At 44.0% G+C, this 14,373-nt stretch overlaps 1 protein-coding gene across 1 annotated transcript; it reads right to left on the bottom strand.

Annotated features, from left to right (window-relative positions):
- Positions 1-678: 678 nt before the first annotated feature.
- NOXA1 (NADPH oxidase activator 1) lies at positions 679-13,673 on the bottom strand. Its single transcript, XM_025166295.2, has 12 exons — positions 13,354-13,673; positions 10,922-11,004; positions 10,113-10,221; positions 9,313-9,438; positions 8,544-8,648; positions 7,877-7,936; positions 5,138-5,219; positions 3,354-3,412; positions 3,090-3,241; positions 2,027-2,132; positions 1,059-1,182; positions 679-776 (listed from the first exon to the last, which is right to left on the bottom strand). The coding sequence occupies exons 1-12, from the start codon at positions 13,525-13,527 to the stop codon at positions 679-681; spliced, it is 1,278 nt and encodes a 425-aa protein (XP_025022063.1). The 5' UTR covers positions 13,528-13,673.
- Between the last annotated feature and the right edge of the window lie 700 nt (positions 13,674-14,373).

Genomic DNA, 14,373 nt, shown 5'->3' with positions numbered 1-14,373 from the left:
GCCTGAAATTGTCCTGCAGCCTCAATTGCCAATCTTCAGAACTGGGTTACAAGGCGGGTTATTTATTTTGATAAGACTGTTGGAAAGATCCTGGGTTTGGCCCGCCTCAACTCCCACACCAAGGGATTTCTAGACGTTGCTTGTATTCTTATTTACTTTTGGATTCTGTATGGGGCGGCGGTGGGATTACTGGACCTTCTGAAATAGTTCCATGAATGCCGAGGCTGGGTTCGCACAACCTTCTGGACCCAGGTCAGTGAAAGACCTAGCAATTACATTCGCACAACAGGCTAACACGCTGCCCTAGAGGTAACTTTGCTCAGGTGGGTCTGACTCAATGTATTGTACGAACTGAGGTCACATTTAAGCAAACTAGGGTGGAGGACATTGTGGGAACGCAGCCGCAACATGGGAATTATGAGCTCTGGCAGTTTTCTATCCTGACCAGAAATTCCTCATGGTGGAGATTGACAGCAATTTTCTCCGGGGGGCGAAGACAATAATATAATTTCCTTTTATAAGCGGGAGATGTGTTTGGACGGGCGTGAATACATCCATGCAAATAATGAAATGCAGCGCGCGTGCAGCAAGAAGACAGAAAATCCACACTCTGGCACCGTATCCCAACCGCAGGGAAACCGAGGCTTGGTGTTGGCAAACAGGGCTTCCTCTCTGCCTCTAGAGTCGGGTGAGCCTGGCGCAGTCCGGCTCCGCGAAGCGCTTGGGGAAGATGCCCGTAATTCCGTTGCATCGGCCTTCCAGCCATTCCCCGTTCACTGTGGAAACGCAGCAGAGGCAAGGTGAGGACGGGGAGATCCCTTGAGAAGGAAAGCCATCCCGGATCGATCTCTTCTAGGGTTGACCAGATTCCAAAGGGAGAGGGAGCTCCCCTTGAAGAGGTGCAGAGAAGGAAGTTGGCGGAGGCCAAGTGCATTTGCCAGAAGGGTCTATCCAGCCCGTTTATTCCCAAGATATCAAAACCATCCTATCCAAGGCTGAGTGCTTTGAGTGGCCGCCAGCAAACCCATCTGTCTGGACGGGTGTCCTTTTTTTCCTACCTTCAGACAGAATCTCCAGGACGTCACCATCCTTGAAGTTCAAGTCCTCTGGGGCCTCAGAGGTGTATGCGTGTTGCCCCACCATACGGTAAAGCACAGGCTGATCCCCACCTTCTTCTTCACCCTTGAAAAGCACAGTCCAAATAGAATGGTAAAGGAAGCAGTTTGTGAATGCTATTTTTCTTTCTTTTTTTTAAAGAGCTCCCTACATGTAGAAAACTAGCACGGCAGGGAGAAGGCCTTGAGGAGAGTCCTGTCCTTGCTATGCTCATTTTCTGTATGCAAGGGTTAGGGATTCTAATGGTGGTTATTTTAGAAACCGAGAAATAAGAAACGTTTGCATTAAGAAACAAGGGCAATGGATCTCTATATTGCCCAAGTTGTGCCTTTTTGTAGATTTTAAGAATTGGGGAAATGCTCCAGGCTGAAAAAGAAGGGGCAGTGTAAATAAATTCTGAATGCACTCCTGTCCTCCTCTAGCTTGAAGGAATGGGCCAAAAGATGGGCAGTATATAAATTTAATAATAAATAAATAAAAGAGAGGGGATGGCCGTTGAATTTGCATTAGAACAGAAAGGGATTTAATTTCCCATTGTTGAACAAAATAGTTATGTACCTAAAGTTGCTCTCCACTGACTTTTGCAATGCAGATTCCCCCCCTTTTTTTAAATGGGGAAGTCTACTCAGAAGTCCCTATTCTCTGGAAAACAATTTCCAAAAGGGATTTTTCAAAACAAAAATTATGCATATTTGGGAACACGGCCATAAAAAAGGCACCCGACCAGGAAAATGATCACTAGAATACACATACAGTGATCTGAAATGAATGTATCAGCTTGTTCCTAAAGTGGAACCTAGTTCCCAGGGTTAGGAATGTCCTTAAATGTGACATTTCTTTCAGTTCTCAACACACAGGGGAGATCCAGTATAGGATAGTCACCCCTCTGAGCACAAAAAACAATATATACCTGGCACCAAAGGGTCAGGTTGGCTCCTTGTACCTTCTGCCATAAATTCCTCAGTTCCTCATCACTCTTAACTGTGATTAAATCAGCACTCCCTGGAGCTTTGTACCTGTGTGGAGTCCGTGACACACACAAAATTCAAGAGTAATTTAACAGAGATTCACCCAACGTTCTTCATGAACAAAATATTGCAAAAATAACAACAAAGGCCCACTGTCTCGGTAGAAGTTCAAGCGAAAGGCTTTTTTTAAACAATCACCAAGGAGGCAGAAATGTGACACTGCAGCAAAAAAGGCCAACACCATTTTAGGCTGCCTTCAAGAAACCATAGCCTCCAAGGGACAAAAAGAAATAGTTGCGCTTTCTGTTGCCCTAATAGACAATATATTTGGGTATTATGTTAGTCTGGGGTACTGCTTCTTTGGAAAGAAGTGGACAACATGGAAAGGGATTCAAGATGAATTGATTTAGGGCTTCTGCCTTGCTGCTAGCAATGCTCTGAGTTTCTCCTTTTAACTAAAAAAATTTTTTTTTAAATTAAAGAATGCTTTTGCAAGGTAAAAACGATACAAATTTAAAGAAAAAAGAAAGGAAAGTGATAAGTAAATAGAAAGGAAAGGAAAAAGATGCAAAGAAGTGGCTTCCAATCTTCTCTACAGCACTTATAAATGCATTTATATTTTATTCTCTCTAAGGCTACATCATACTCTCCTTCTTTCCATATTCTACCCCTTCTCATCTTCAGACCCATCAATCACAAATCCTTTCTTTCCTGGGTTTCTCCTTTTAATTCTCTTCTGCGCAGCCCTGTTGCAGTCAAGAAGGCCACAGCTGAAAACCCAGTGGAGGAAAATTCCTCCATTGTTGCTCTTCCATGCTGGCTTCAGCCAGACCCACTGAGTTTCTAACCTGGATATGAACGGCAGAGGCACCCTGCCTGAAAAAGAAGTTGGCAACCCACCGATACTTCGAAGATCCCTGCCGCCAATCTTCAGCGAACTGCACACTTAAAATCAGTGAGTGTCGATGGGTTGATTGCCAACAGGACGGGGGGACCCCCACCTACCTCACTTGTACGGTTGCAGCCTGTCGACAACATTCTTCTTGTAAAATGGTGCCGAGGTCAGCCAGGGATGGGAGACTGCTCACCTTTCGATGTACAGTGAAAGAGGCATGAACTTTTAAGCAGAAGCTCTCCTTCGGGGGAGCCTCGGGGGCCTGCAGAGAGATGAGAAATCCTGCTGGTAAAAAACCAAAATAAAACTTCTGCCAACTTTCTTTTCCCATAATATGAAGAAGAAAAAATCCACTGGGCAGGAGAGGATCTCACCTCCAGAAGACATTCCGACTCGGGGCCTTCTGAATCTGCCCCGTCCGCCGCTCTCTCTCCTGCAAAGAAAGTTCCTCCTTTCATTTCTTTCATTCGAGAGAAAAGCAATCAAGGGGGCGAATGAATAAAAGCAGCAGCGGGGGAAAACGGGGGGAAAAAATTGCCTCTAATCCCTGGTGGAATTTGAATCTGGATGAAAATGATTCCTAAAAGACTGGGTTAGGAAGGAAATGTATCCTTGGGGTTGAAATAAACATCGCATCTCTAAATCACAGCCATCGTTCTTTACAAAATGTTTATATATACATTGCGGTTGTAACTAACTGTTTCATTCCCCTCCCCATGGATTCATTGTAGCTTCTTGTATTTCCCAGCCAAGTGTCTGTCTGTCTATATGTCTGTCTGTCTGTCTATCTATGAATTATTGGTCTGTCTCTCAATCATCTATCTATCTATCTATCTATCTATCTATCTATCTATCTATCTATCTATCTATCTATCTATCTATCTATTATCGGTCTGTCTCTCAATCATCTATTAATTATTGGACTGTCAATCATCTATCTATCTATCTATTAATTATCAGTCTGTCAATCATCTATCATCGGTTTGTCTCTCAATCATCTATCTATTATCGGTCTGTCGATCATCTATCTATCATCGGTCTGTCTGTCAATCATCTATCAATTATCAGTCTATCATCTATCTATCATCGGTCTGTCTCTCAATCATCTATCTATCTATTAATTATCGGTCTGTTGATCATCTATCTATCATCGGTCTGTCTCTCAATCATCTATCAATTATCAGTCTATCAATTATCTATCTATTATTAGTCTATCATCCATCCATCCATCGTTTTATTTCCCCTCACATTTATTTCATTGTAGCTTCTTGTATTTCCCAATGAAGCAAACCTGGATGTCGAAATGGTTGGAACTGATTTCCTGTTAGGAAAGTGGGCAGGAACTTCCACTTTCACCCATAGATTGCAATTCCAGAATGGAAATTGCAATTCAAAGAGGGCGATCTGGGGGGTTTGCACCTGTCAGTTCTGAAAATGATTTTATTTCACGGTGTTTAGCCTTTTTCCCTTTCTGCTGTGAGGCATGCTAAAACAAATAAGATAGAAAAAAGAGAAAAAATCAATAGTTGTGGGCTCCCTTGTTTTTGGGGGTTTTTTTTGCCTCAGCGAAGAGCTTCAGTTCGGGGCTGATATTATAGTGGCTTTCTTGATTAGGACACGTTAAAGAAGATGACTGATGTGTCATGCAAACACTGGAAACATCACCTGTCCTTGAAAATTGACTCCAAGGGGGCTGGTTTTATTTTAGAACAGCCTTGGGATTCATTGGGACTAAGCAATGCCCTGTGAACAAAACCAAGGGACAGATTAACTTATTAGGGTTGGCTATACTGTCAGCCAGATGTTTAGACTGGATCTGGCATTTTCTATCCACCTATGGAGTCCTTCCCGAGGACCTGGGATAGGCAGATGTTGTTATATGATGATGACGAGCAGATTAACTCTTCCCATTTTCAAAAGAAAAGTCAAATCCTAGAGTGGTTCTACAAGAAGTGGGCTTCTCTATGCACTCCATCTTCACCCACCTCTATGATCACAGTAGAAGATTTTGAAAGGCAGGGTGGTGGATAAGATACACCCACACCCACAACCCAACACACACCCCTTCATCTGCCTGTGGATCATTGGAGGTTTCAGAGGAAGGCTATGTTAATTCACAAAACTTTTGTGACAAGTTGGTTGTCATCTTGGGGCTGACCTGGTTTCCAAACCTCCTGGCTCTCATGAGGAAGTCTGGGAGGCGTGATTCCCGGTGGGGGTGGGACTCCTTGGAAGACCTTCTGCAAGAACAGAGATGCATTTTGATTTGCCAATGCCTTCCGAAAAGCCGATGTCACCCCTCTCTTCATGCCATGCGTTTAACCTGCTTGCTGAATTCACCCATGTCTGTGTTTGTACAATACACAAAACTGTAAAACAGCCAGACGAGGTGGGTTTCCACAAGACTGGTATAAACTGATACATTGCAAAGCCCAGCATTTTCATCCTCTGCTATGCTGGCTGTTGCTCGGCTGCTTATCTTTGCTGGGGTCAATTCAGTAAAGCAACTGATAGGAACTGTTGCAATGGTACGTGGGAATGACCTTGGGAGGCTGGGAGAAGAGATGCTGCCTAGGAAATGGTCAGATAAGAGGGAGCATAGCCCACAGCTGCATACTGGGAGGAGCAAGAGGCTCAGGAGGGACCCTCCCTGGTTTCTTGGGCTGTAAACGAGATGGGGTGAGAATTGTACTTTCAAAATTGCAAGATTCTGTTAATGTAGCCTTACAATAAAGTAGAATTAGCTCATCTGGTCATGTTTCCTGTCTAGTCTGCCTGGGAAGGCTGACAACTCTCCAGCCATGCCTGCATTATGAAATACAAGAAACCAGCATCTGGTGGCCAGCATCAGAGAGAGAGAAAAATGAGAGGAGATGCTTAAGAGAGTCTCTGGAGCAATTGTAGCATCTCCCTGACTTTGGCTGACCTTAAAAAGTTAACCAGGATTAGACAGGGTTACTCCTTGGATGAGAGACCCCCCAGGGATGTGAATTAGATAGAAGTTGAAGAACATCACAGAAGAACATAAAACCATGTCCATAACGTGGTCAAGAAAACCACATATATGTTTCCACATGACCAGAAGTTGAACTGGACTTGAAAGAGGTCTCAGGAGGTCTTAACATCTCTCCCAAAGAGAGGAGATTGACTTAGAGGATGGTGATTTATCATCTGTCCTGAGCAATGGTCAGATGAATCTCAAAGATTCGTCTTCCAGCTTTAAGGTTCTGTGGAACCCAAGAGGACTCCTGGCCAGCTGAAATATGGGCAACTGAGAAGAGGAAATTGGGGGGGGGGGGGGGGGAATCCAGCATAGGGACATTGTTCACCCTATGAATGCCCACTAGAGGGCACAAAAGCACATTGCTTGTATCACCAAGGTAGAAGGCTGCACTCAGAAAGGGTTGATATAGCAACCAGGAAAGGATCCAGATCTGAGCTTCTGAAAGTCCACGTTTTCCTAAAGTGACCAAGTGCAGAACTATTCTACGTGGGTGGCTCTTTTTCAAAAAAGGAAATGCTGTGGACTCTCTTACCACTCCTAATGGTCACCTAAGGAATCTCCTAAGATTTCTGAACATGGGCTGCCAACATGCAAAGAACCCCTAGATGGGTACAAAGAGGCCACCTCTTTAGAGGTCATCTGAATTTTTGAGCCTCTTCTCTGTGGCACCCTTTTAGGTATTGGAAGACTCCTAAAATGACTCCCCTTAGTCTTCTCTTCTTCTTAAGCTAAACATACCCAGTTCCTTGAACTGTTCTTCCTAAGGTTTAGCCTTCCAGAACCTCCTCACCATCCTTGTCAACCTCCTCTGCCCTCTTTCCAGTTTCTCAGCATCTTTCTTGAATTGTGGCAAGTGGAACTAGACCCAATATTCCAAAGGTGGCCCAACCAGTGTAGCTTGGAGCAGAACTATCCCTTCTCATCATCTTAACACCACATTTCCAAAACTGAACTGGTTCTTTTGGTAGGGGCAGCCCAACATTGGCTCACACCATGACACCCAGCTCCTTCTCGCAAGTACACCTTCCAAGCCAGGCGCTCCCTATCTTGCAACTGTGCACCTGGTTGTCCCTACCTTACATTTCTGACCACTGAAGTGTGTTTTATTAGCTGGGGCCTAGCATTCAAGCCTATCAAGATACTTTTGAACCTTGAGCTTGTCTTCTTAGCTGTTTGTGTCATCTACAAATCTGATGAGCATCTCTTCTGTCTATATATGTTGGGTATGTGATGTCAGCACAGAATGAAATTCTGTCCAGGCTGAACTTGTCATTCCTATGAAGGCTTTATTCCAGGTTTATGAGAACCCTATAGAGGAAGGGGGGATGGGAGGAACCCAGCATATTCTCAGTTATGTAGTGTTATTGTTACTGTTTATTATTTTTCTGTTGCTTTCCAAATGCACTGTTGATCTTGCTGTTCGTCACCGAAAACAAATTCCTTGTATATATTTTATACTTGGTCATTAAAGTATTTTGTATTTGTATTGTATTATATTTATATTCATGCAATGAGCTAAGTTGTCTTTCGCTAGGCTGGGTGTGTGCAGACCCAGCCCATTTGGTTCACTTAAGGATCAATTGGGTAAACCCAGAAAACTGGTTAATTCAGTAGCCAGGTTAGGGTTGTATGCAGCCATTGTCAAAAGGGGAGAAATGCATCAAGAAATATAAGTTAACAAGAGGATGGCATTATGTACGGGAATGTGCTAATGTGCAGGAAGAATTGCCACCCTTTCTGGGGCAGAAGCTCTTGAGAGCGAGAAGTTTCGCCTCTTCTCTGTCTGCCCACAAGGACAGAGGACCAGAGGAGCTCCGCCAAAGGGAAAAGTTGGCCACCTGCTGCTTGTGATGATCCACCCAATGGCATTCTTCCCCATATTCTCCAACTCACCTGTGTCTTCAGAGAGCGAGTGCCAATGCCTGGGTCATCTCTGAAAGCAGAAGAAATGACCTGTGGAAGAGAGAAGAAATTCAGAGGTGAGTATGGGTAGCTAAGTGTATAAAAGATCTACAGTGGTGGGTTTTTATTTGGGATCTCCCCTCCTGAAACCCAAAGCCGGGTTCTTGCTACTTCTTGGGTTCTTTGGAAGTTCTTCTCACTTCCAAAGCATGGAGCTTGCAAAGAGACCTCTTCCACTCCTTATCAAGCCCCTTAAAAGCTCTTCTGTCCACATAGCAAACAGGAGAAGAGCCGTCTTGCCCTTCCTTATTTCCAACACCTAATTCTCACATTGAGGTAGCCACTCTCTGCTTTGACTACAGACATCCAGGATGAAATGTGGGAATGTTTCTTTTAAAAATCCTCTGCTATAAAAAAAAAACTAGCTTGGAAGAGCACATGTGTTTTCAACTTCCACCTAGCCCTCAACCCTGAGATTTTCTGTGAGTTTCTCATCCAAGTCCTGATAGTGTCTCACCCAAATGTATTTAGCTTCCGTGCCCAAATTAGGTTACTGTCATCAGATGCTGAGAGAACATCTGAAAGTGGTTTGAAAGGACTAGCTCTAAAACCAGCACAATAAACCCAACTTTTGTAATCATGGAGTGTCAGATGCTACCTTGGATTGACCTAGGAAGTCCTTCTCTTTCAACTTTTCATCCTCCATGGGAGGCCTGAAGATTTTCCCCGGTGGGACACTTTGGGGTTCTAGGAGGAGATGATCCTAAAACGAGACAGAGGTAAAGTCTCAGATCAAAATGGGAGAAAAACAGAATATGTTCTAAGATGGAATGAAATCTCAGTTTTCTTGGGGGACTCAAAGTATGTTCCTGGGTTGAGCTGGGAAAGGAATCTTTCCCTTTAAATTTAAGCAGGAGGCTTTATGTGACATGCTAAAAACTGGGTGTTCACTGAGTTAACACCATGCCCAATCAAATACAACATACCTTGGCTTAATGTGATGGTCTGGTTTGGTGGTGTTATGCTGAACCCCCAATTTTCACAACTCTTTTTTAGCCTTGTCCACACTGTGTCAGCCCTTCAAGATAGACCAGACTAGGAAACCCAAGTCATGAATGTTAATACTACTTTTTAAAATAAGGTTATAGTAACAGACTCTTACAAGTCTGAGTTGCTTCTCCCCTCCCTCCCTTTGTCTTCAAGAGAACTAGGGAGGGTCTTGTCTGAGACGCTTCCTCGGATTACAGTTCTATCCCAGACTCAGATTTCTCTTATCTGACTGTTGTCTTGGTAGCAACTGTTCCTCCTGGTTATTCCTTCTTCCCATTACACGCTGGTTGTAGAAAGCAAGCCGCCTGCTTCCTGAATACAGAAAGGGAATTTGCCTGGCTGAAATTGTGTCTCCAATGAAAAGCAGCACGGCTTACCTGTACTTGCTTCAACGCAATCAGAGTTTGGCTCTTGGGCATTTGTCTGTCTGCTTCTTCCAGAATTTCTCGCGCTTCCTGCCATCTTCCAAGCCAGCAGTGGGTGGCTGCCATGTTGTACAGAACCTGTAGCCACACACAGCAAGCAATTAGTTGCAAGCTCTGATGGTCACACAGAATTCTTCATCAGGGAGAAGGTGAAAATAGGCTCAGATTGTTCTTGATCTCCCAGGCATGGGCAAGAGATGTGAAAAAGCTGTTCAGTTTTTTTTTTCTTTTAAAGGGGGGTAGTCCAGGGGAATTAGGAGCAAAGTTGCAAGCTATTTTCTGCAGATCATAAATACAGGAGCAAATAAACTGCAGAGACTTCCATTTGTAGCAGTTGGGCAGTTTTCTGAGTGACTGGGCTAAAGTAAAAAACATATTTTTGTTTTTTGTTTTGTTTTTTGTTAAAATCTTCAGTTGTTTGTTAAAATCTTCAAGACAGATTTTAGCCCTGCTTTGGCCCAATCATCCCTTCTCTTAGTAATCTCAAGATGTCTTGGGCGTAACTCCTTGCTGTCTGTCCAGAGGCCACCAGGTTAAGAAAGGTATTCTAAGGGTTGGTAAACAATAAAATATAATAAATAATCTATAACATAACATAATAGTATACGTTCCTTTATCCACTGCATGAAAGAGAGAAGATCTTAATTTTTCATGGGGATGCAGTTGGGATGACCATCCAGGTTGGCGCTGCTAAGAAGGACCGAGAGCCAATTTTGCTCCATTGTCGCTCAATGCTGTTTCTCGTCCCTCACCTCGTAGGTGCAGAGCACAAATGCCAAACCGAGTTGCTTGTAATCAATGCAGGAATTATTCCGGAGATACAGCAGAGCCAGCCTCCCATCTTTCAAGGCTTCTTCATACCTGGTGTCAGAAGAGAGGAGAGAAAGACAGAAAGAGAAAGAAGAAAAATTGAGGTAAGGAATGGAGTTGTTTTTTATTCTTTATAGAGAGTGCAGAATCAGTAAGCATTATGCTTTATAAAATGTAACGTGGTGCTCTCCTTCATGCAACTTACAATCAAGACTTTAGACAAGAGAAGTTATGGAATCATATGCATTTAAGCAGACTAGAGGGAAAATTGGAAAACCATCTTCCTCATTATTTCTGGAGGAAACCAGTGCATAGAAAAGCCAAACTTCCCTGGATTGACAGTTCAGAAGTCACAGCTCATGCCAGATTGGGGCTACCATCAGCCACAGCTAGTGTGCCCAATAGTGAGGAATAAGGGAACTGTCATTCAATATTGGGGAAGATGCCTATTCTCGTAGATCTGGCAGTTACTACTAACCCCCCCCCCCCTTCTCAGTTGTATCCTAGGCAGAAATTCAACAAGATTCCTTTGGTGTGCTGTGATATCCATCAGCTGATGCATTCGCACAACAAGCCCACCATGGGGTTTGCTCCTTTATCTGACTGTGTTACGTGAAACCTGCCCCTGTGGTTGACAAACCATGGTTTAGCATCCGTGGAACTAACGGTGATTTGGGCAGTAAACCGTGATGGAATAAACCTAGGTTTGGCGTGTGGTGTGAACACAGCCAGGGAAGTGGCACTTGCTTACCTCCCCAGCTGCAGATGAATATAACCTCTCTGGAAGAAGCCCACAGCCAAGCAGCTGTCTTTGGAAATGGTCCGATCGAACGCCTAAGGTGAAAACAGAACAGCCAGTCAGCGTGACAAGGGCCAACTCGTTTTTCGAGGCCTGCTCCCTCGCTTTGAAACATGGCCCATCTTGGAGAAACGAAGTAGGCTCCATGCGTCTCAGCAGCAGGACGAAACGAGAACGCACGGACACGTCCCTGTCCCGTTTCTGCATCTCAGGAGGCTTACTGGCCAAGCAGCAGGGCCAGCAGTGAAGCGACGGCCACCTTGGTGAGCATGACATTTATTGCATTGGTAAACCCTGAAAATGCAGCTTCATCGGAGGCTGTGAAATGTCTGGAATGGGGAAGAACGAAGGGCTTGGGGTTAACTTGAGCCGGGTTGTTTAGATTGCAGTTCTGGGAAAAGCTCCATAAACTCTTTCAAAACTAGGGCACAACCCAGTGCCAAATGTTTCTGCACGGGGGCCCACCAACACGAAGGGATGCCGACGAGAGCTTAGCAATGATTCATTTCAGCGGAGCCTGAACGGGGCTGGAGAGACTTTCTGCTGCGTTGTGTCTTTTATCAGCTGGAAAGGGGGCACCTCTGAGCATGGGCAGAGTGCATTTTGGAGAAGGGACTCTAGACTGTTTACTTTGCACGCTCTCCCTCTCTTTCTATATTCCTGTGCTAGGCTGATGCTTAGACCAAGCAGAAATGCTTTCTCACAAATCGGTGGCCCCAAGCCATTGCAACATAGCCGTTTTTCTGCGCGCTGCAATTCAGAATAAAAAAGTTAAAAAATCGCCGGGGTGACCACTGGGGAGAGGCAACCTAAAATCTGGATGAAAGAAATGTCTTTATTAGCCTAGGTTAAAGTTTACAAAATCAGGCACACTGTATTGAGTTTCCACCAACAATTCAGCAGCTGAGGGAGTTTAAAAATCCCAGAACACCAGCAAAGGAGAAAATATATTGATATATTTTTGCTTGAGTCACGGCGCCACAGGTTGTGTTCCTGGAGTGTAAATCGGAACTGAAGCATTGCAGAACCAAATGGTTGTGCAAGTCACAATTACCTGGGTCACCCGTCACCATAAACCATCATTCCTGGGTCCACACATTGCCTTGGGCTAAAACCAAGCAAATGACATTATGGCTTCATGTGATGCAAGAAGTAGGTTGTTTGGACTTCATTCAAGAAATCATTGCCACAGAAATCCTGGCTTAATGTGACATTGAAATGTTACCCTTTTTGTTCCTTTGGGAATGCAACACTCAGACCAAGCCTCAATGGGGTCAGATAATTTGCACTTCACTGGGTTGGGAATAACTACTGCATTTTACTAACCAGAGTTTAGGGTTTAGCTTATTGGGTGAACTTGCCAGGACTGTAAATATTTAGGATTAAACTTTGCACTTCTTAAAAACATTCTAAGTGCGAAGTCCACTAACTTAGTGATAAAAGAAAGGCACTTTGTCCACACTTTTAAAATTATGTTTTAATAGGAGGGAGGGTAAATAATGTTTTCTTGATTTGAATAGCTCCCAAACTGGAAGGACAACAGTGTTGATTATTTCTCATATGGCTTGTGATTTTATTCAAAGACCTCTTTCTTCTTCATAATATGGGAACTTGGATTTTAAAAAGGAAAAGGGAAATAAATCTTCCTTTCTCCCCCTACATGGGCATTTTTTTCCAATCTGTGCAATCTTTCCTTTGTCTGTAAGGGCTGCTTCTTTTGTTCACACATTGCAAAATAAGAATACCTCTTAAATGCACATAACATGGTGGTGTCTGAAATAATTTTTCGCCCAGCAAACTTTTCCAGTCTGGCTTCCTCCAGATCTGTTGGCCCTGCAATTCTGTGCTGGGAATTTTAAACATTGCATTCCCCATAATGCAAACTTCTTGAATGGAAGAGAATCTCTGTAGCTCAGGGTTGAACTGTGGAGTCCTTGGTGCTCTCTGAGCTTGGCTGTTGGCTGGCAGACGTTTCATTACCCAACTAGGTGACATCATCAGTGCACTGATGATGTCACCTAGTTAGGTAATGAAATGTCCATAAGCCAACGACCAAGCTCAGAGAGCATCAAGGACTCCAAACTTCTTGAAGTCTGACATAAAAATTCCTCTCTTAGAACACCAGCATTGCTTGTGTCCCTCAAAGTGGGTTTAAGCATAATGGGAGATTAGCTATGGTTTGTTGAACAAACCATGAATGGCTGGCTCACCCAACTTGGCAATGCATAAGCCATGATGGTTTACTAAGTTCAAAGACTGGATTTGAGTTCTGCTGAAATCAGCAAACCAAACCATGGCTTACTGCGCTGCATGAACCCCGCTAGGGTTCCAAGGGTAAAAGCTGGGTTGGACCCTGCTATGTGCGAGAAGGTGGTTTCTCTTACCTCCAGGGCTTGATCCAGGTCTCCTTGCTGGAGATAGAGGCAACCAATGTTGAACTCTATCTTGGAAGGAGGGTTTTTGATGCCACGAAAGATGTTTAAGGCAGAATCAAGGTTGCCTTTCTCGAGGGCTAGGATACCTCTGTTCCAGTCTTTTACTAGGTTTTGATAAGCCATCAGTCTTGGTGTCTGTTATCTGGCCACAATCTTGCTCTGGTGGTTTTAGAGTTCATTCCAGTCCTCGTTCCTCTAGATTTGGCTTTTAGAATGAAGCAAACCAGGAAGTTGAACCTCTTTATTGCTCACACAAGGAAACGCAGGTGATGAAACAGGGAGAGTCCTCTAAGATAGCTTAGCTCAACCTTCTAAAGAATTTGGATGGAGAACACGCCTTCCCGTGCCTGTGTTCGTGCTGTGTCCTTACCTATTTACTTACCACTGGGCGCATAATCATTTTCCCCTGCTTATCATTATTATGCTAATGTTCCATTCCTGGACTGCTTAGAAAGTCACGAGTTTGGGTGAGTAGGTGTGAAAGACAGGGACATTTTTTTCCTCTTAAATAAATTCCCCTTCCAAAGTCCATGTTCCTTATATCTTAGGAATCAGGAAGTTGTAGCTTATCAGAACCTTCTGGAGACCTTTGTTCAGGGTCTCTCTCTCTGTGTACAAGGAATCTTGTAGACCTCCTAGACATGTTGGACATGTCAACAGCCTCCATATCTGGACGTGCATCTACATGGCCAACTCCTGGGGATAATGGCAGCTGTAACCCTAACATCTGGAGGGTGACACCTAGTTGACAGCTGGTATCAGGGTTTCAACAGTATGCCATGGGTTATTGGTCATTGGCTTCAGTATGAGGATAGGAGAGGCCTGTATCCTTAGCTAGTCATTTGCCAAACCAGTGGCTGCATTCATGCACAGCTAACCTTCCTTTAACTTGTTATGTGAACCTAGCCTGCTTCACCAGCGTAGGATTCTGTTTCTTGTGCAAACCCAGAAAGTGGGTTAATTCAGTTG

The sequence above is a fragment of the Python bivittatus genome, unplaced genomic scaffold (genome assembly GCF_059951505.1).
Source record: "Python bivittatus isolate LINGU-HERP-01145 unplaced genomic scaffold, Pbiv_v1 ctg000160_np1212, whole genome shotgun sequence".
NCBI lineage: Eukaryota > Metazoa > Chordata > Lepidosauria > Squamata > Pythonidae > Python > Python bivittatus.
Note: the sequence above shows the minus strand (reverse complement) of the source record. Positions and strands in the feature narration are given on the sequence as shown.

Bases quoted from the DNA above. Each gene is read 5' to 3' on its own strand.
- NOXA1 (XM_025166295.2), bottom strand. From the start codon at position 13,527: ATGGCTTATCAAAACCTAGTAAAAGACTGGAACAGAGGTATCCTAGCC. The intron at 9,439-10,112 runs GTGAGGGACGAG...GTGTGGCTACAG, and splicing joins TTGTGCTCTGCACCTACGAG to GTTCTGTACAACATGGCAGC. The intron at 777-1,058 runs GTAGGAAAAAAA...GCGTTTCCACAG, and splicing joins CCTGGAGATTCTGTCTGAAG to TGAACGGGGAATGGCTGGAA.